Source organism: Balaenoptera physalus (assembly GCF_965194825.1).
Source record: "Balaenoptera physalus genome assembly, chromosome: 8".
NCBI lineage: Eukaryota > Metazoa > Chordata > Mammalia > Artiodactyla > Balaenopteridae > Balaenoptera > Balaenoptera physalus.
The window spans coordinates 83,603,048-83,622,628 of NC_138887.1; the positions used below are offsets into that span (position 1 = coordinate 83,603,048).

A 19,581-nucleotide genomic window follows, 5' to 3' on the forward strand; every position below is an offset into this window, starting at 1 on the left:
GAATTTATTCAAACTAGAGAATTCTGAGTAACTGTATCTTTTGAATGCAGCACTTAAAAATGTAACAACTCTGTGCATTCTTTTTCTTAAAAAAAAATGACCTTGTGTGTGTCACAGAAGTGCTGCTTTATTGCTGCAGGGGTCAAAGTTCAAGGCTCAAGAGGTACAGGAGAGAATACAAAGGTAGCCTTAAGAAACTTGGTTTTGGGGCTTCCCTGGTGGCGCAGTGGTTGAGAATCCGCCTGCCAGTGCAGGGGACACGGGTTCGAGCCCTGGTCTGGGAAGATCCCACATGCCGCAGAGCAACTAGGCCCGTGAGCCACAACTACTGAGCCTGCGCGTCTGGAGCTTGTGCCCCGCAACAAGAGAGGCCGCGACAGTGAAAGGCCCGCTCACTGCAATGAAGAGTAGCCCCTGCTTGCCACAACTAGAGAAAGCCCTCGCACAGAAACGAAGACCCAACACAGCCTAAAATAAATAAATAAATGAAAACAAAAAAAAACTTGGTTTTATGTATAAAAAAAGAAAGTTTATAAAAGTTAATTTACAAACCAAGAACAAAGTGGTATGCATGCCTTATGTATAAGCATCCTTAAAACGTCAAAATTTTTGAAATGCATAGCCAAAAAACCAAAAACCACCACTGCCCCTTGCCAAAACCTGCTTGATGTTTAGATCAACGTCACATATTATTTATATGATGAAGTCTTTCTAAATTTGACTTAACCAATCTCCCTAACATGTAGGCATAAACAGCTTCCTTAGACTTATTTCCTTTTTAACTATCAGATAGAAAGTAGGAAATAGTCTGTGGTGGGGATAGCCTTCTACAACAAAAATCAGTTAATAGGTGGCATAGAAGGTAACTGGTAAATGGTACTGTCCATTGGAAACATGGAATGTTTTGAAGATTATATGAAGATCTATATCCTTCCCTAATCATTCTCAAGGTGTCAAGGATATATTTGTTAAGAAGGTTCTTGATTTTAGGTGACCAGAACCAAGAAATTCTAAGTAGGCAAATTCAAAATATTCATCCAAACATTTATTGAGTTAATATTACATTGTCAAAGAAACAAAAGTGAATAAAAATTCTGCTTTCAAAAAGCATACAGTCCAGTCGAAGAGAAAGCCATGGATAACATCATGATATACAAACAGTGTAAACACTGTTACAGTGTTATAAAACAAAGCTCAGTGTTATAAGACAAAGCCCTGTAGGAACAGAGAAAAAACAATTTTGACTGGTAAGAAGGGATGACATTCCAACAAAACCGAAATACAATTTTAACAGACTGGTTGAATTTAGAGAATAAAATAAGAAGACACAAAAACAAGTACCTGTCTAGCATGTTTGAGAAATGCTAAGAAGTCCAGTGTGGCTAGAACACAGGATGAACAGAATCACGGATGGATCATATACATGATAGTAACAAGTTTTGCTTTACTCTGTAGGTATTAAAGAGTGATTACAGATTTCTGAGCTAGGAAAGTTAGGTGGTGTGCAAGTGATACAGCTAGATCTATAGGTTAGGTAAAAAGCTGATAGCAGAGTCCAGGAAGATATGGAAGCAGGAGATTGAAAATATAGGTACTATTAGTTAAGAGGCTCCTGTAAGAATATAAGAAAGAAATAAAGTTGGTCAGAACCCCCAAATAAAATTTATTGGTGAACTGAGTTAGATTGGGAACATTCTGAACTGAATATAGAAAAGCCAAGAAAGTATCTTAAATACTTATAATTTAGTAGTTTAAAGAAACACAACTAGTTTAAATTATTCCTGAGTAAACTATAACTTTAAATAGAAAATAACTACAACGTACAACATATTTTATAATGACTTAAAAAGGCTATTTACATCTATATTATTTATTTTAAATACCAGCAAAATGCAACTTAAAAATAACATCACATCAACTTTACCAATTATATACACATAATTTATGCAAAATTTTTAAGGATTTTTGCCCCATAGTCACACAATAAGGACACCTCTAATCAACTTTTTATAATTAGCTGACACACATTCATATAATACTAATTAATTTTATTAGCCTAAAAAAACTAAGTGACATATGGCCCCAAATAATCATCCATTTACAAAACACTATTTACAAAATACTATTTGCTGTGTAGTCAACTAATATTTATTGAGCACCTCCTATTTTCTGGCACCAAAAACACATTTACTACCTTACAGAATTCAAAAAAACCATCCTTCAAGATAGGTAACAGTATTTTTTATATAACAGATGAGAAAACTAAGAATCAGGCTGACAGGAATTTGCTTAACACCATAAAGAGTAACATATTTAATTATATTAACTGCCAATTCTAAGGGATCATCTATTTTTCACATTTGTGTTGTTACGACTATGTCTCCGCTTTTACGTTTCATTTTATTTCTATCACCATTATTTCTCTTTCCTACTTGTCTCTCCAAGGTCATCACCACCTACCTATAATTTCTTTTACTAAAATACATGTAAGTGGGAAGGTGTAACATTAAGTATTACTCTATCATTCTGGAATTTTAAAACGACATATGCACACATTTTAAAAAGTTACACATATTAAATAGATAAAAACCATAATTTTTAAAAAGTATTAAAAAAATTGACCTCATTGAAATTTTTGGTTTATAAATATAACCTTAAATACAAGGTGTCAAGAAACTTAAATGACTGTGTATTATGATGGTCTGCCACATATAAGGTACATATTCTTTCAAGTTTAAAGTACCTCTCCTAAGAACTGGGCTAATGGTTGATTCCTTATTTTAGTTCAATTGGAATAAAACTGTAACTGGAGTATTTTCCTTTATAACATAGAAAACTATAGCCCAAAGGCCAAGCAACACATAATTTAATAAATATTGAGAAGAATCCAACAGTTAATAATATAAAATGCTAGCCAGCATCTAGTTTTATGTAAGTATAAGATTATCATATAGAAAACTTGTTCTATTAAAAGTATCTAACTAGAAAGGGAAGAAATTATAAAGAAACAGACTATGTTAGAGATCTAGTTAAGTGCCCTCTTTTTACAGATTAGAGACTGAGAATCTTGATAAGTAAGTTGTCCAAGTCACATGTCAACGGTAGAACCAAGACTGATTCCTGAGCCTGATTTCTATTCTGGGCTCTTGTTTACCATATCCGTGTTCTCTCATTTTACGACTTAATCATATTATTTATTCACTACATTTTAACTTCAAATTTGGAAAATTAACAAGTAATGAAACTTCTTCTACCCAACAACTCTCTAGTTTTTCTCAAAAATGAGCATTATAAGAACAGGATGCAGTTCATAACATTAGAGCACTTGCTTAGCTTCATTAAGGTAAGAACTTTACACAGGAAAAAGTTCACTTTCATATAATTTGGTTTGGCAAACAAAAAGCTTACATAAAAGTCACAGCTTTAAAACCTCTTTAATCTATATCATAGTAACTTCATATGTTGTGAAATGGTTTTCTATAATCTTGACATTTTCTTCAGATAGCCGGTTTTCCTGTTTTAGCTGCCTTATAAGAGCTTCCAAAGACTTCAATCTTCCTAGAGTTTGTTGTTCTTGTAACTCAAGGAGAGTTATCTTTGAATGTAGTTTAGAGACTTTCTGCCAAAGATGTTCCTTACTTACATCTTGTCTGCAGTAAGAATGCTCAATCTGTAAAACTTCCATCTCATAGTCTACATCCTTATATGAGTCTTCAACATCTATGTCTTCTTCCATTTCCACCTTTTCTTTGGGGGCAGGTATAAAAGAATTAATTGTAGGTTTGGAATTTTCTGTAGGTACAAAAATGGCAATAACAGATTCTTTATTTGTGTTTAATTCTTCAACTCTTTGAGTAATTGTGCTGAACAAGAATAGATTTTCCTGTGCTGACTTAATTTCCACAGAATTATTTGTAAAATGTGGGTTAGCAAGATGATTGGTAGTTATTTCAAGCACTTCTTGGGCTTCCAAAGACTGCTGAATACCTTCTGAATTTGAAGTTGTCAAAGTAATAGTTGTAGAATTTAGATTCTCAAAAGATGTGTGAAAACCACCTATACCTATGTCTTGATTAACTGATGTTTCCAAGGTAGGTTCTGATTTTCTGGCATCTTGTTTAAGCAGATTAAAAGTTAATACATTATTTTGTACACTTTCTGTTTTTGGATCTGGTGGCTTTACCAAGGCAGATGAATCAAGTAATTCTGCATGTTCAGGGAGGACATCTGTGTCAACTGTATTCTTCTTTGGCTCATTTGATGAAAATGACTCTTCTGACTTGGCTTTTAGGCATACTTCTTTATCATCTTTCAATTTTTTCTTCTGAGATTTTTTTTTGGAAGGGTCTTTCTCCTATAAAATAATATTTTCAAATTCTAATAAAGATGTCCTTACTAGGCTTGTTCCCTTATTAGTTAGTGCTGACTATTTCAGTACAACTATGAGCAGTATACTGGCCAAGCAATTTTATTCAGTTAAAAAAATGTTTCCAGTATATAACAGCTCAAAATATACTTGAAAGCATTTTTTAAAAAACATTACGCATAATCAATATATCAATATAATGGGGAAAAATCTGAGATCACTCACAAGACCAGTAAAAAATCTAGATCATTAATTTACATTAATAACTTAACCTGATAATTTATGTATGTGTTATCCTTGGCTCCTCTGAAGCTATGCTTCAAAACGGTTTAAATCTTTAAAAAATTATTACACTTTCAGTAAAAGCACAAATTAGTCTTTCTTTCTCAAATATGTGTTTTCCCAGCAGTTATCTTTCCCTCTCATCCCCTCTACCTGATTACCTGCCACCCTGCAATCTGCCACCATGCTCAGCATTATCCCCTTCTCCCCTACTCCCTGCCTCCAATACCTGATTGTCTTCAGGCAAAGAAAATATTGTTGGAATTGCAGTTTGTTTCAAATAGCGAATACCCCATCTGATGTCAAGAGAGTCAGGAGTAAAATGGTCACTACACAGGAACTGGTATTTACTGGGAACCCATGAATCTCGTTTCATATTCTTTAACCATTTTTCAAGTCTTTCTTTGTCATGTAGAGGAAACCTGAAAGTAAAAAAAGGAAAACTTTGCTATATTTTAACAAGTTTGCCAGATTCCAGGCCTGCACATATAGGTAACCTATGGGTCAAGTGCCACAAAAGCAAGACAACCACTCCTACCATACAATAGCATCTTCATGACAACTACTACCATATCATCTCTGCAGCAAAGAGGACTAAGATATGAGATGTGTAGCCAAAGCTTTTGTCTGAGAAGAGTGGCTTGTAAAACATAACTCAGAGTCCCTTCAAGTAAAACCTTTGCTACTACAGAGGATAAAACCTATTCATATTTGCTATGGATTACATTTCTTTTTCATTCTGTTGTGTAGTTTGCCTAGAACTAGTGAAGAGTTTTGTAACTACAAAGTCCTATTCAAATATATTTCATAGTAATATAACAAGTCAAACGGTTTCTTGTCTATAATTCAAGAAGTATTAAACTTCAAGCTCTTACATTAGTATTTTTAAAATATGGAGACATTAATTCAAACAAATGGTTTAGCTGACATAAAATGAGTACTCAATCTTATAAAACTTCTAATCCTCCATTCTCTTTACTGGAATCAGCCTCAATTCTACCCATTTGTAATTTAGTCCAATATTTCTAGTCTTCTACAGCTGGTAGATTGGGAACTCTAAAATTCAAGTATTCAAGTTCTGAAAGAGAAATTGACACAAGAACTAAACATGTTAAAGGACAGACTCAGATATTTTATAATATGAAACAAATAGAAAAGATAGAGAAAGGTAAAACAGCTCTTTATACGTGTTGTTCCTGTACTGAGTAGCCTGGATTTTTAGAGTTGGCTCTAACGTACTACAATGTGTTTTATGGGTAAAACTGGACTAATGGCAGAATTTGACAGAAAACTTTATTCTACCAGTCTAATCAGGTTTGAGTTAAACTGTATTAAACAACAGTGATTTATACTTCTTTTGAAGATTTTACAAGAACACAGTCCAAGACACATATACTACATAATAATTTCCCATTTTTAAAAAACAGTAACATAGAAGGTTCTCATACAAAAAGCAGCTGTTATACATTCCTCCCAATCACAACCATTTATGCTTCGTAGTAGCACGATTTTTTAAAATAAATACTGATAACTTTGTAAGATGCTAGATGAAAAGAGTCTGGGTACTTTGTAGGAAATAATTTTTAACCCTGATATCCTTCTGTGGAAAACTCAGATTATCTGCCTTTGGAAGTTTTTACCATAGATATAATATTCATACATGGTTTGAAAAATTTTTAACCTTACATATATAAATGACTTAGGTTATAAGTATGATAGGCCTAACAAGAAAAGGCATTTAATGGCAAAAAGAATTTTCTTTTCAGAGGACTTGGAACTCTACTAGCCTCAGATAAGTTTATACCTTTTCTGTTATAGCTAAAATGAGAATATGCCTTTTACAAAAAAATTTTTAAATGTTATTTCATGTATACGGATGCCCTTTGTAAATTATTTCTATTGTACCTATATGCTAAGTTATCAAACAATTAAAAAAATACACTTTGTGAATATCTTTATTGGTAATTGTATTGCAATGCTTTCTTAACAGGTAAATCTCTAAGAACTCTCCTAGAATATGTTTCTGGAACAATTTAGTATCTCTACATTGGTTCAGTTTGTTTGACTGGTAATTTTGTTTCTCTGTCTTATTAATTCTCCCCAAAACATAAAATAATCACTGGTATAAACTGGTCACCATATGTATATATTCACTGAATTCTCAAATTAGTATAAATTTATTTTGCAGTTTGCTATAGTGTTAGTATGAGAAAATTCAATTCTTCAAGTTTGGTGCTATTAGGGAATAAAACTAATTCAATTTTTAGTTTGCTAATTACACATGAAATTTCAAAAACTCATTTAAAAACTCCACTTTCAGTAAATTCATTTTGAGGAAAAAATTCTTTATAATTGACTTCCTCTGGCATTATTATTTTTCCCTCCTTAAAAATAGTAACTATGCAGTCCACAAAGATTAAAGAATTTTTAGTCTGAGGTTATGACACCCCCAAATCCAAGGCCAAGTAAATATGGAAAATATGGGGTTAAATCAAGCTCAACATGATCCTTTGCTACAAACCTCCTCAGAGCCAGAGCCATTAATATACTAGCATATATTTCTCCCCCTAAAATCTCTCTTTGCAACTTGTGGAAGGGCTTCGAGAAAGATAATCCTGGAAATATTGCCACATGGTGTGATTTATTTGGAGTTATCAGTTTTTTTCATTAGTTAAGATAATGGAAAGCAGCTGAGTCATTAGTGAACAGAAAGCTTTAGGTCTAAAGTCAAATAAGCTTCACAAAATAGCTAGTGAAAATTCAAAGAAAGTTAAAGACAACCAGGTTAGGGCTAAATTAATTATTTTTAAATACAGGAAATAGAATATTCTAAATACGTTGACTTTCATAAACACTAAGCACGTTATGAGTGCCAAACGCCATTTTACGTCTTTACACACTACGTGTGAATTAGGTATTATTAGTGCCTCCACTTTACAGACGGGAGGTCTTAGCTAGAAGGGTTAAATAATTCACGGAAGGTTATTCAGCTACAAAGTAGTGGAGCCAATATTTGAACCTAAGTCTGGCTTTGGAGTCTGGCCTCTTACTTATTACACAATACTGCTTCACTATTCTTCCAGATAAAAATGGGTACTTCTCGGGTTCCACGAAAATATTTCGTGGCCGTAGTAACTTGGAATACAGGTATTCCCCACGTCTCCAAAGTTCGCTTTCTGCCACTTCACTTTTAGGAGAGTTAGGTCTAACAGGTACTGATGCCCGAACAAGATTTTCGCTTTTACGGAGGAGAAAAAAAAAAAAAAAGCAATTGCTTCCTCGCTTAGGAAAGGTTTCAGAGTAACGCTCTACGTTGGGAGAGCGGGGAAAACCTGTTAGCCCTTACTTACCCTGCTCTCTGAACGAATGGAGAGTATCTAGAGCCCTGAGCAGGAGACAGGTTGTAATTCTGGCTCTGCCACAAAACTTTCAAGGTCACTTACCTAACCTTTCTCAAAGGCCTCAGTTTCGTCAGGAGAAAGTGGAATTAAATAACAACTATGCGACCTGCAAGTGTACGTTAACTTTAAGTGCACCTTCCCACTTGGCACATTTGATGCACCTGAAGTGGTGGTTAAGGTCGTCAATGAAATGAGGTCCGGGGAGGTGGGGAAACGCTCTGAAAACCACGGAGCATCGCGCAAACGTGACTGCTTTAGGCGCCCTATGAACACTCCAACAGGCCCCAACGCCTCGCCACACGCCCAGCGACCTCCCTAGAAATGTCAGAACATTTCCAGGTAAACTGAACTCGCGCCTTCGCGCCCTCCTCCCGCGGAGGGGCCGAACACGGCCGCAGAACCAAGGACGAATTTATACAGCTGACAGGAGATACGCCAAACCCCAACCCCAAACGCCACAGGACTGCGACCCAAAGGCAAGCTGACGCTTCTGCGTTAGGGACAACTTACGGGTAAAAACTCAGCTTCCGGTCTTTACTGTTTCGTCCCCGGCGGTTCTTACAGCAAATCGCTGCGCAATAGCGGGGCATCACTGCGGCGAGGCCACAGGAGACCCAGGCCGCCGAGGGGCGCAGGCGGGCCTTCCTCGCTGAGGCGGGGCGGCAGATCCAGGCCGCCGGAGCCACCGCGCCTGCGCCAGGCTGGGCGGAACGGAAAGACGGTGCAACCCTCGACTCACTTCCGCTTCTGCCGGCTTCAGTACGGCCCTTTCGGGGGTTGGGGCCGGAAGTGACGCACAGGCCGAGCAGCAACAACAGTTTTCCACGTGCGCGTAGGGCGCCAGGGTCAGGTGGGAAGGCGGGAGCCAATAGGAAAGCGTTTCGTGTAGGTCTCCTCCTGAGGTGGTGGCGCGAGCAGCGGCCGACCCGCCTGTGGAGAGCTGGCTGTGAGGGGACGCGGCGGCGACGGCAGGAGTGTGAGGTCGGTGGACAGGCGGCAGTGGGTGCGCACCAGCTCCCGGAGGCCACGGAGGCCGGGGTTAGGGGGGCCGAGCCGCGCAGCCTTGTGGAGTAGCTGGTCAGTATCGCCGGCGCCTCCGGTCTCTGAAGGAGCAGCTGCAGCTGGAGGGTGCGAATGAGGGATGAGGCCGAGGTCTCCGGGAGGGGGTTTAGGCCTCGGTGTCCGCCACGGTCGCCGCTAGGGCTTCGGGCTGCCTGGTGTTCTTGAGGAAGAGAATAGGAGAAAGGAGATGGTCGAAGCACGGTGTAGTGCGGTTTTTTGGGGTTCTGCCGCTGGCTTTCTCGGGTGTCGGGCAGCTCCTCCCAGGGCCGGACCGCGAGCCGCGGACAACCGGACGGCGGCGCAAGGTCTGACAGGGCGAGTCCAGCCCAACCAGCCCCTGGCTCTGGGGAGTAAGGCCCAGGCTTGCTGTCCGCCGGGTCTCTCTTGGGAATGAGGAGTCAGTATAACGCAGAAGTCCGTGTTTTAGGAGAGTATGCTATATTCAACTTGAAACTGTGGAGTACGGTTTATGAAACTGGGAAGATGCCTCCCTGTCAGTTTTAGACCCGCCCTTTGACTAGGGATCCGTCACAGTACGCGCTCGGTTTGTGTTCTTTAAACCAAGAGTTCGTACTTGATCCTTGGTTCCCGTGATTGTGGGTAACTCTCTGGGAAGAAGTAATCCATCTGCTAATTACGCTCCGAACGGGCCAACAGGAGAGGAGCGCAGGCACTTTGCAGAAACCAGAGCGTCTTTCGTCCGCTGTGTTATGTCATCCTAGGTTCTTAAGGACTCCTGTGGTACGGTGTTCAACAAACAGGGTCGCTTGAATCCCAAGTCATTTAATCTGTGCTCTCAAGAATTCTAAGTTGAATTCTAGGTTCAAACTTCTTTAAGGTTAGAGAAACATTTTAACGACTTCTGAGAAGCTAGAAAGTAAGAATTTACCTTATCTAAAGTACAGACTATGAAAGTTCATTTTTCTGGCAGCCTTCGCAGAAATCTTAAATTCTATTAATTATGAGTTTTTAACAAAACTCGTTTATCCATGCTTTTTTGTTAAATATTTGCGATCTTACAGTTTTTTTAAAAAAGAGATTACGTTCTGTTGTGTTGCGTTGTCAGTATTATGTGATATTGGGATTCTCTGTGTGCAATCCTTGGCTCACCTTGCTGAAATGAAAACTGAAAGTTTCTTAGGGAGGGAAGATTACTGCTAATTTAGACATACTGGGCTGATTACCTTGGTAATGTACTTTTTTCCCAATAAGTTAAAATTTTTTAAAAATCCCTTTAGAATATGAATTCTAGAAGGGAAGATTGAGATACTGAGATCATTTTAAGCTATATTTTTGTAACTACTGTGTTTATAGCCAGAGTATTAGTGGAAAGGCAAAGCCAAGAAAGATTTTTCTTAATTTGGTTGAATTATATTTGCTCTCAAGAAGATTACAACCAATTTAGGGGTAGTGCGGCCTGTATAAATGAAATAACATGGAAATAGATACAAGATGCACTGTATATGCTTAACATTTTGATACTGCATTAGTATACTTTGAATCCTAAAAGCTCATTCAGTTTCTTTTAAAAGAAAAATCTTAAGATTAGTTCCACGGATAATATTTTTTTTTCTTTTCTTTTTTAGGATATTAGAAATGGCTACTCCCCAGTCAGTTTTCATCTTTGCAATCTGCATTTTAATGATAACCGAATTAATTTTGGCCTCAAAAAGTTACTATGATATCTTAGGTGTGCCAAAGTCAGCATCAGAGCGCCAAATCAAGAAGGCCTTTCACAAGATGGCCATGAAGTACCATCCTGATAAAAATAAGAGTCCTGATGCTGAAGCAAAATTCAGAGAGATTGCAGAAGGTACGTAAATGACTATCTTCAAGGTCTCACAGGTATTAACTAGTAAAGGAGAATGATACCTAAGAAGTTTGTATGTATTTGAAGGTTTTGTGGAGGTGGGAGGGAGAGTGGGATCTACACATGAATATAGTGAGAGTGAGATTCTCAAGGCTCTTCTCTTATAACATATTTTGATCCTGGATGTGTGGAAGTATATACTTTCATTGGCATTCAGATCTGAAAATGTTGAAAATGTATTATTTCATTCTTTTGTTATTTATAAAGTTGCTTATTGTTTCTATGTCAAAAGGAATTTTAGATACCCAAAACTTATGAATTAATTGAAGAAAGTTTTTATGAATTATGGAGATTAAATATAAAAATATTAAGCATAAAAAAATTAAATAGACTCTAAAATGCCTTGGTTTTTTTTCTTCCTCACTTGGTCTACATCTCAAAGCCACATTTGTCTTTAAAGGAAAAGTACGAAACAAGTTTTGACTTAAGACTAATTCTAAAACAAATTGCATCTCCTGAGCATTTAGTAATTAATAGTGGGTGGAGGTAACTGAGTAGGGAGTTGGAGTTAAACATTTACTTCAACTAGTAAGTGAAAAATGTGAATTTCTCTGAATTTGTTCATTAAATTCTTTCATACAAGTGATGATTTTGCGCAAATAATAAGAATAACTCTGAAATTGTTGCCCCCATATTTATTTGTATTAATAGTAGCATTTATTTAACAAATATTTATTGGTTATTTACTAGAGGCAGGCATTGTGCTAACTGCTAATAGTATGCAGTGGATAAGACAAAGTCTCTGCCTTTTGTGACTTCTAACTTTTCTCTTATGTTAGTAGCATTTGGTTTTATTTGTGATGTGAAATACTTTCATAAAATAAATTTAAGAGGTTTGGGTATATGTAATTTTGATTACTTTCAGTTACTAAAGTATTTTTATTTCTTTCAGCATATGAAACACTCTCAGATGCTAATAGGCGAAAAGAATATGATACGCTTGGACATAGTGCTTTTACTAATGGTAAAGGACAAAGAGCTAGTGGAAGTCCTTTTGAGCAGTCGTTTAACTTCAATTTTGATGACTTATTTAAAGACTTTGGTTTTTTTGGTCAAAACCAAAACACTCGGTCCAAGAAGCATTTTGAAAATCACTTCCAGGCACGCCAGGATGGTTCCAGTAGACAAAGGCACCATTTCCAGGAGTTTTCTTTTGGAGGTGGGTTGTTTGATGACATGTTTGAAGATATGGAGAAAATGTTTTCTTTTAGTGGTTTTGACACCACCACCAATCGACATACAGTACAGACTGAAAATAGCTTCCATGGATCTAGCAAGCACTGTAGGACTGTCACTCAACGAAAAGGAAATATGGTTACTACATACACTGACTGTTCAGGGCAGTAGTTTGTCCTTTTTCTGTTCTCTTTAAACCCAACTAGTTGACTCTTCTTCAGTACCTTTGATGCAGAACCAATTTTTTGTGAACTATTTTGACAAGTGCATGATTTCACTTAACTTGATATAGCTATCAAATATATTTAAACTGTTTTTGAGAAATTCAGCAACATTCAGTTAGTAGAGAAATAGCTAATTATTAATTTCCCTGATTAGGCAAGGTTCTTTAAAAAATATTATAATTCTGCCCTGTCTTTTTTCTCTACCTGCCCTTGGGCTTATTAACATGACCAGTTTTATTACCAAGGAAAAAATGAATTTGCCTGATAAATATTTAAAGGTTAAATTTTAAAAGTTATTGTAGATTTAAATTGTGTGAACTTGAATGATTTTTTTGCAGTGAAACCTTTGCTAATTTAAAATTGCATGCTCTGTAGCATCTCTGACTTGGGTCGCAAAATGTATGTGAAACTGTATAATTGAGTCGTTCAGCAAAGGATAGCAAGCAGTATCTTGGTTAATTTCCACTGAAAGCTTCAGAAAGGTATGGTTTAATGTTTATCAGAGAACCATGCAGAAGAATTTGAGTAAAGGAAATGATTGTATTGCTCATAGTCATTTAGACTCAAAGAAAGTTGAAAACTTAACATTGCCCAGAGTTTGTTACGTGTTTGGTCCCTGGCTAATGATTTTGTAGTGTTGAAATCATAGCTATTTTACACATCTTTTCACATTTCTTTCTTAATTGTTGACGCTTTAGGTCTTAGTATGGATTTACGTATTTTTGTGTGTGTGTGGTTTTTCTTCTTTGCCCTCATCTTTAGAGATTGACTAATACCTCATTCTGTTTATAAAAACAGCCAGTAATTTCTGTGCAACCTTATTATGTGCAATATTTTTAAATCCTAAGAAATGTGTGCTTTTGTTTTCAGATAGACTTATTTCTTTAGTTCCGCACTTTTCCGTGTTATACTCCACATGAGTATTAATCCTATGGATGCATATTAAAACTAGTAAATATCTCATACACCTTTGTGAGTGAGAGAAATATAATATTTACAATATGATGTTCTCTGTTGTCATTTTATTGTTAAAAGTTTATTCAGCAATTCTGGAGACAGGGAGGGTATATAAGCAGTTGGGCTGCTTATACTGATTGTAGACCATATTCTAGAAGTTACTTTTCACTAACCTGAAACCCTGAGGTGACCTTGTTAGATTGCCGTTTAGTAATTTCTCTTGCTTTCTTATCGTCCTCCATCCTCCTTCCCTCACAGATTTTGGTAGCTTGAAGATTTTGTTAATTATAATTTTGGTGTATTTGCTTGCTAGGAGCAAGTATTCTTGCCCCTGCTGCTTTCCTCTTTAGGCCTGGTTGGGAAAAAGCAGACTTTGCATGAAGCTGTATTTGTTAGTGATCATCTTTAATTTGAAATCTGTGAAGAAAATGAATTTATTCTATTATATTTATGTACCTTAATTATTTCCTGAAAGTTATATCTACTAATTTTGTTTGATAATAAGAAAATAGCCATACGTTGTATTTTGGTCTGAGGATTATCTGTGGCCTATTAAACAGAACAAGTGAAGCAAAAAAAAAAAAATTTTTTTTTCAAATGACGATGAACTTCAAGGATTATTTTAATATTGTTAGCATCTGTACCCTTGATTATCTTTCTTGTTTTTCCCATTTTAAACATTTATTTGAACCCCTTCTTTTTTTTTAACCTCCCATTTGGCTCTTTGGCATACTTTTTGCAAGGAAAAATGTACCATGAATCATAACTCTTATGATACAAACTAAATATAAAGACGCTTAGGTAATCTACAGGTATGTGTGTGTGAGTAGTTAGTTATCTAAGCAACTAGAAATTAGACCAGTAATCAACATGAAAGTTTGCTCAGTAATTTAAAATTTTTCTTCTTTATAGTTTATACAGGTTGAATGCACAGGGAGAATGGTAAACTCCTGTAGTTATGAAATGACCAAGACAGTAGCTTAATCTACACTCCCTACACAAGTCAACACATGAAATTTATCACTTCTTTTCTTCGGTGTAAAATAGTAATATTCATAACATGACTTAATCTTTTTCTTGAACTAATTTCTGTAATTATTCAAGTTTTCTGGATTGAGTATGTCTTGCATTGGATGCTATAGTGCATGGGGTAGGCACGAAATTCTTTTGGTGCTGCAGATTGGTAGGTAGGTTTGTGCTCTAAATTTCAGGTCCAATTCTGAGATTAGTTCCGTGAAAATTTAGGTTGCCCAAGGTCAATTAAGAATTTGTACAATCCTGGGGTAGTTATTCTAATTTTTTTGAAGTAAAAGCAAATAAAAACACACTAGAGGAAAATGAGACCATTGCCAAACAGAATAAAGAAGAGATTGGTATCAGCAGTAAGTCTCTAAGGTTTTAATTTTTCATGTTAATGCTGGCATCTTTAGTTCCAGGTGACAGTTTGAATAAAATCAGTCATGATTGTTTCCCCTTTTGGTCCCAGTGACAGAAAATATAATAATGAAGTTGTAAACATGCTGTAAAACAACATACAGAAGTTTTGAGGCATGATATAAAGGAAAAGGTATAAAACAGAAAAAATTGAATTGAGAGGGAAATCAGAGAACCACAGTCAAGGTGTCCTGGAGAAGCTTTTAAGTCTCAGATTTTTAGGGGGTTGGGGCAGGGGGAAGCAAAGTGAAAGAATGGGCCAAAGTAGAACTTCATGGGGAACCCTTGCCCTTTTCTCTCCCCTTCAGGTAAACTGTTGACAGCTTTTTCTTCAGGTCAGGGACTTAGGATAACTCTTCGAAGAAAGAGATTATCCCTGGGCAGGCTCCCCATTTGAGGGTAATGAGATGCCAAAAAAAGAGAAGAGGTGAAGTGAATTTTCACTTGGTGATGGAGTGGGTGCTGGTGAGTAATAGCAGCCCTCCACTCCCAGAGTAAATAAAGCCGTCTTACTTTGGCATGTGTAGGGAATAGTAACTTCTGCGTGCTGACCACATACTCACCTGCAGTTGCCTGCAGGTTGAAATACCCTGACAACTTACAAGAAACCATAGCTCCTATTCAAAAAGGAGCTTTAACACGGGCATACGTAACTGCTGAAGAAACTGCTTTTCTCATCTATCTGTGCAAGTTGATGTAAGTCCTTCATAAACACATAACAGATGCCCAAGGAATTCAGACATTTAAGGAAAACCAACAGTAAGGAAGAGAATCCCTAACATCCATCCCTGTATTTACTGACATGCATCAATGAATCAGGCATAGGTCCTTATCTTACCTAACCTGCTTACACCAAGGTTTCCTTCCATGTGGTGATGGTGTCAGACAGGATTAGATGAAACAGTATGAATCCACATTTAGTTTACATTTACATCAACCACAGCCAAAGTCAGTGGAAGATAACAGTAGATGTGCAGTGTGTATGTTCCCTATTGTTAAAAAACAAAATTCACATGAGTAAATTTTAAAGATCTTACTGGCTTTATTCAACGATTCATGTGTCAGGCAGCTTTCCACCTAGCTGATAGAAAGGAGCTCTGAGGAACTAAACAACATGAAAGACAGGCAGGAAGAAGCAGGACAAGGAAGTTATACCAGCAAAAAGTTGTCGCAAGGTCACTTTCCTTTAGGGGATGGCAGGGGTCTATCAGGCAGATTACGTCACTAGTGCCCATCAGGTAGTTCCTGATTGGGTTAAGATTCCGTTTCTGGGAGAGCTGAAACAGTACTTAAGCCTTGGTTAGATGTTGTGGGGCTTAGCATAAACAACTCCGTTTTGGGCCTCTTGTCTTATTTTTCACGCTACCATGCAGGCCTTATTTTGACTATCTTCTGCGAAATTCAGATTCTTCTTCTTAGCTCAACTTTGCTACTCAAACCAGTCTCCAACTTCTCTTCATTCCTTGCCCTGTGGTTGAACTACCCAGTGAAGGGGAGCAGAATTTGCCACCCCAAAAATACGCCTCTTTGGCATAAGGATTATCTTACACTGATTATTGTAAACAAACAAAATCGTAGGAGAAGCTCAGAAAACCAAGTAAATGGTACCCTTCTATAAGAGACGTTTACATTTATAAGGAAATCTTCATTTTTAAGTGTGTCTCCCTCTCTGGACAGGGAAGAGGAGGATGACTAAATCTCTAGGAACTCTTAGCAGTGGGGAAGGCATGGGCTTAAATTGACACAACAACCATATCCTTGCTTATTGTACTTTGCCTGAAAATCTCCCATAACTGCCCCCGACGCCAATCATCTTTTTCATCTTTTTGTGTCTTTCCGTAGGTGATGGCTTGGGCCATTCCTGAGTGTTACTCAGTTTTCCTGTCTATCTCCCATATATACAGGAGGTACACGTTATTAAACTTCTTTTTGTTTTTCTCTTGCTTATTTGTTTTTTATTACCTGGGCGGAGGGGGGGGGGTTCCTCAGCAAAGAGGAGGACCCTCTAGGAGGGTAGAGGAAAAATAATTTTTACTCCTCTACACTAGATAACTTGCTATGCAATTTTATTTATTGTCATTCATAATGTAAGGAGTATGGGGTGCAGGTGCTTACATTCTCTTGAAAGGAGATCGGTAATAACCATAATAAAATAATTACCATTGACTTAAATAGACTGCCAGTAATTTCTCCAGCAAAAATGGGTTTGTTTGGGATCAACAAAGAGTTGCCATTCAGGGTCTGTAACCATGGCAAACCACATCCAATTCCCCAGCAAAAATGGAGAGGAGAATTATTTCATAGAGGGGAAAAGGAAGCCGAGAGGGTTATAGTAAAGAGTCCATGGCTTTTCATTGGCTGAGTTGTGACAGTCTCAGCCCAGCTCTTGTTAGGAAAGAGAGGAAGTCTTTCTTCTTCCTGTCGGGCTCTGCTATGGTGGTAAGGTGTGAGAGCTCCCATTCTGGTCTACCAACTCTATTTAAATAATTGAGATTTCTGTTTATTAATTTTTTACTTTACTATGTAAGGTGATACACTCTACAAAAGAAAGTGTAATACAGGGGAAGGATATTGTCAGGGCAGGCAGGTCAAAAACATGTTGCAGTTTTCAACCGGATGGTCTGTGTAGGCTTCATTGAGAAGGTGAATTTGCAGGCTGGAGTTATTTGTATGGAAGATGGGAATGTGTGACAAGTTCTAGGAAAAGCAAAGAAGCCAGTGTAGCTGGAGGTCAGTGACACGGGGGGAGTAGTTGGAGATGAGTTTATAAAGATAGTGGGGTAAGGGGCAGGACAGATCATGTAGGGCTTTGTCAGCTTTTGTAAAGGGTTTGGCATTGGAATGTGATGTGATAGCTGAGTTTCGAGCAAATAAATGACTTTATCTTCTATACGTTTTAAAAGGATCATACTGGCTGCTGTGTTGTTAATAGACTACAGAGGGGCAACAGTGGAATAGAGAGGCCAGCTAGTCTATTTCAGTATTCCAGGATGAGAAATTGATGCAGCTCAAACATTACACCAGGAGGGTAGTGGTGGCAATGGTGGGAAGTGGTTGCCAGTAGGAATTGCTTACCGATTGGATATAGACGTGAAAGAGGAGAAAAGGATGATTCCAAGTTTAGTGTTTATAGAGAACCAGAAGGATAGTTGCCATTAACTAAGGTGGGAAAAGTTGCCAGAAGACATTTAAGAGGGAAGATGGGAAATTCAGTTTGGACATACCAACTTAGCGACAATGTGTAGAGGGTTGGAGATAGGCCTGGAATTTGGAGAGAGTGGAGCTGAAGATATGTATTTTGGAATTGTCAAAATATAGGGAATATTTTAAATCATGAGTGTAAATGAAATCACCAAGGGAATATTTATAGATATAAAAAGAAACAATCCAAGAACTGAACCCTCAGTTGCTCTAAAAGTACAAGGAGAAAATGAGGAACCCACAAAGGTATCTGAGAAGAAGCAGCCAATGAGTTAGGAGTTTTGTGTCTTGAGAGAAAGTGAAACAAAGTTTATCAAGAAGTAGAAAGTAGTCAACTTTGTAAAATGCTGCCACTGAGTCCAGTAAGAAGATGCCTGAGAAGTAGCCATTGTTCTTTCTAGCAATATAGAGCTCAGAAATGAACTTGACAAGACTAATTTTTATCAAGTGGTGGGGGTGTGCCTCATTGGAGCAGGTTTAGAGAGAATGGCAGCAAAACTAAGTGCTTTTAAAGAAATTTGGAAAAGAATTTATACTGAATACATTTTTGGACAGAATTTTTAACATGGATATTTTACTAGAGTTTCAATTATGACTCCATACGTGTAGCAAATAGCTTGCTCTTCAGAATGAGGTTCTACAGGATGATAATAAATATGCTGTGAAAAAAAAATCATGTTCAAATAGATTTGTGAAATACAGATTAAGCTTTGAATCTTGTTAAGTGTTTCTTTATAAGGGCGTTCAGTATTGTGATTTATAAGAAATATATGCTTGGTCATTTAGATGATCAGAATACATTTTTCATGTATACAGTTGACCCTCAAACAATACAAGTTTGAACTACACAGGTCCACTTATACCCAGATTTTTTTCAATAAATACTTAAAATTTATTTTAAGTACTACACAATCTGTTGTTGGTTGAATCTGTGGTTTTGGAACTGTGGATAAAACAGGCTGACTATAAAGTTATACTCAGATTTTCCACTGCATGAGGTCAGTGCCCCTAACACCCATGTTGTTGAAGGGTTAGCAACTTGGCTTTCATTCAGTTCCCAGTTCCCAAAACCTTTGGAATTTCCTGTGATGACAGCAAAGCAGTGTCTCTTGTTATACTAACAGTGTGACTTTTGGACCATACCTAAGGATGGGGGCTGGTTGCTAGAAGCGGTTAGAGGGTTGGAACTTTCAGTCCCACCCCTAGGCTTTTGGGAAGGGAGAGGAGCTGAAGGTTGAATTGGTAACCAATGATTTAATCAATCCTGCCTCTGTAATGAAGCCTCTATAAAAACCAAAAAAAAAAAAAGGAGAGGGTTTGGAGAGCTTCCAAATTGGTGAACACATGGAGATTAGGGAGAGTGGTGCACCTGGAGAGGGTGTGGAAACTTGGTGCCCTTTCCACATATCATGCTCTATTCACCCCTTCCATTTGGCTGTTTTTAGTCATATACTTTTATAATAAATCAGTAAGTAAAGTGTTTCTCTGAGTTCTGTGAGCCTCTCTAGCAAATTAATAGAACCTGAGGAAGGAGTCCGGGGAACCTCCAGTCTGTGGCCAGTTGGTCAGAAGCACAGGTGACAATCTGGGCTTGCGGCTGACATCTGA

At 37.4% G+C, this 19,581-nt stretch overlaps 2 protein-coding genes across 3 annotated transcripts; one reads left to right on the top strand and one right to left on the bottom strand.

Moving 5' to 3' along the window:
* Window positions 1-1,023: 1,023 nt before the first annotated feature.
* THAP5 (THAP domain containing 5) lies at window positions 1,024-8,774 on the bottom strand. Its single transcript, XM_082472028.1, has 3 exons — window positions 8,560-8,774; window positions 4,878-5,070; window positions 1,024-4,354 (listed from the first exon to the last, which is right to left on the bottom strand). Exons 1-3 carry the CDS (start codon window positions 8,637-8,639, stop codon window positions 3,440-3,442), a joined length of 1,188 nt encoding a protein of 395 aa, XP_082328154.1. The 5' UTR covers window positions 8,640-8,774; the 3' UTR covers window positions 1,024-3,439.
* Window positions 8,775-8,898: 124 nt separating this feature from the next.
* Window positions 8,899-15,289, top strand: DNAJB9 (DnaJ heat shock protein family (Hsp40) member B9). Of its 2 annotated transcripts, none has more exons than XM_082472135.1 (3): window positions 8,899-9,030; window positions 10,698-10,924; window positions 11,874-15,289. In XM_082472135.1, exons 2-3 carry the CDS (start codon window positions 10,708-10,710, stop codon window positions 12,326-12,328), a joined length of 672 nt encoding a protein of 223 aa, XP_082328261.1. In that variant the 5' UTR covers window positions 8,899-9,030; window positions 10,698-10,707; the 3' UTR covers window positions 12,329-15,289. The 2 variants fall into 2 exon arrangements, with proteins under 2 accessions (XP_082328261.1, XP_082328262.1); XM_082472136.1 differs by having other exon boundaries at window positions 8,963-9,177.
* Window positions 15,290-19,581: the final 4,292 nt, after the last annotated feature.

Excerpts from the sequence above, each read along its gene's own strand:
- THAP5 (XM_082472028.1), bottom strand. The coding sequence starts at position 8,639 with ATGCCCCGCTATTGCGCAGCGATTTGCTGTAAGAACCGCCGGGGACGA. Across the intron at positions 5,071-8,559 it reads CGGAAGCTGAGTTTTTACCC|GTTTCCTCTACATGACAAAG; the intron begins GTAAGTTGTCCC and ends TTTTACTTTCAG. Across the intron at positions 4,355-4,877 it reads CTTTGCCTGAAGACAATCAG|GAGAAAGACCCTTCCAAAAA; the intron begins GTATTGGAGGCA and ends ATTATTTTATAG.
- DNAJB9 (XM_082472135.1), top strand. The coding sequence starts at position 10,708 with ATGGCTACTCCCCAGTCAGTTTTCATCTTTGCAATCTGCATTTTAATG. Across the intron at positions 10,925-11,873 it reads ATTCAGAGAGATTGCAGAAG|CATATGAAACACTCTCAGAT; the intron begins GTACGTAAATGA and ends TATTTCTTTCAG.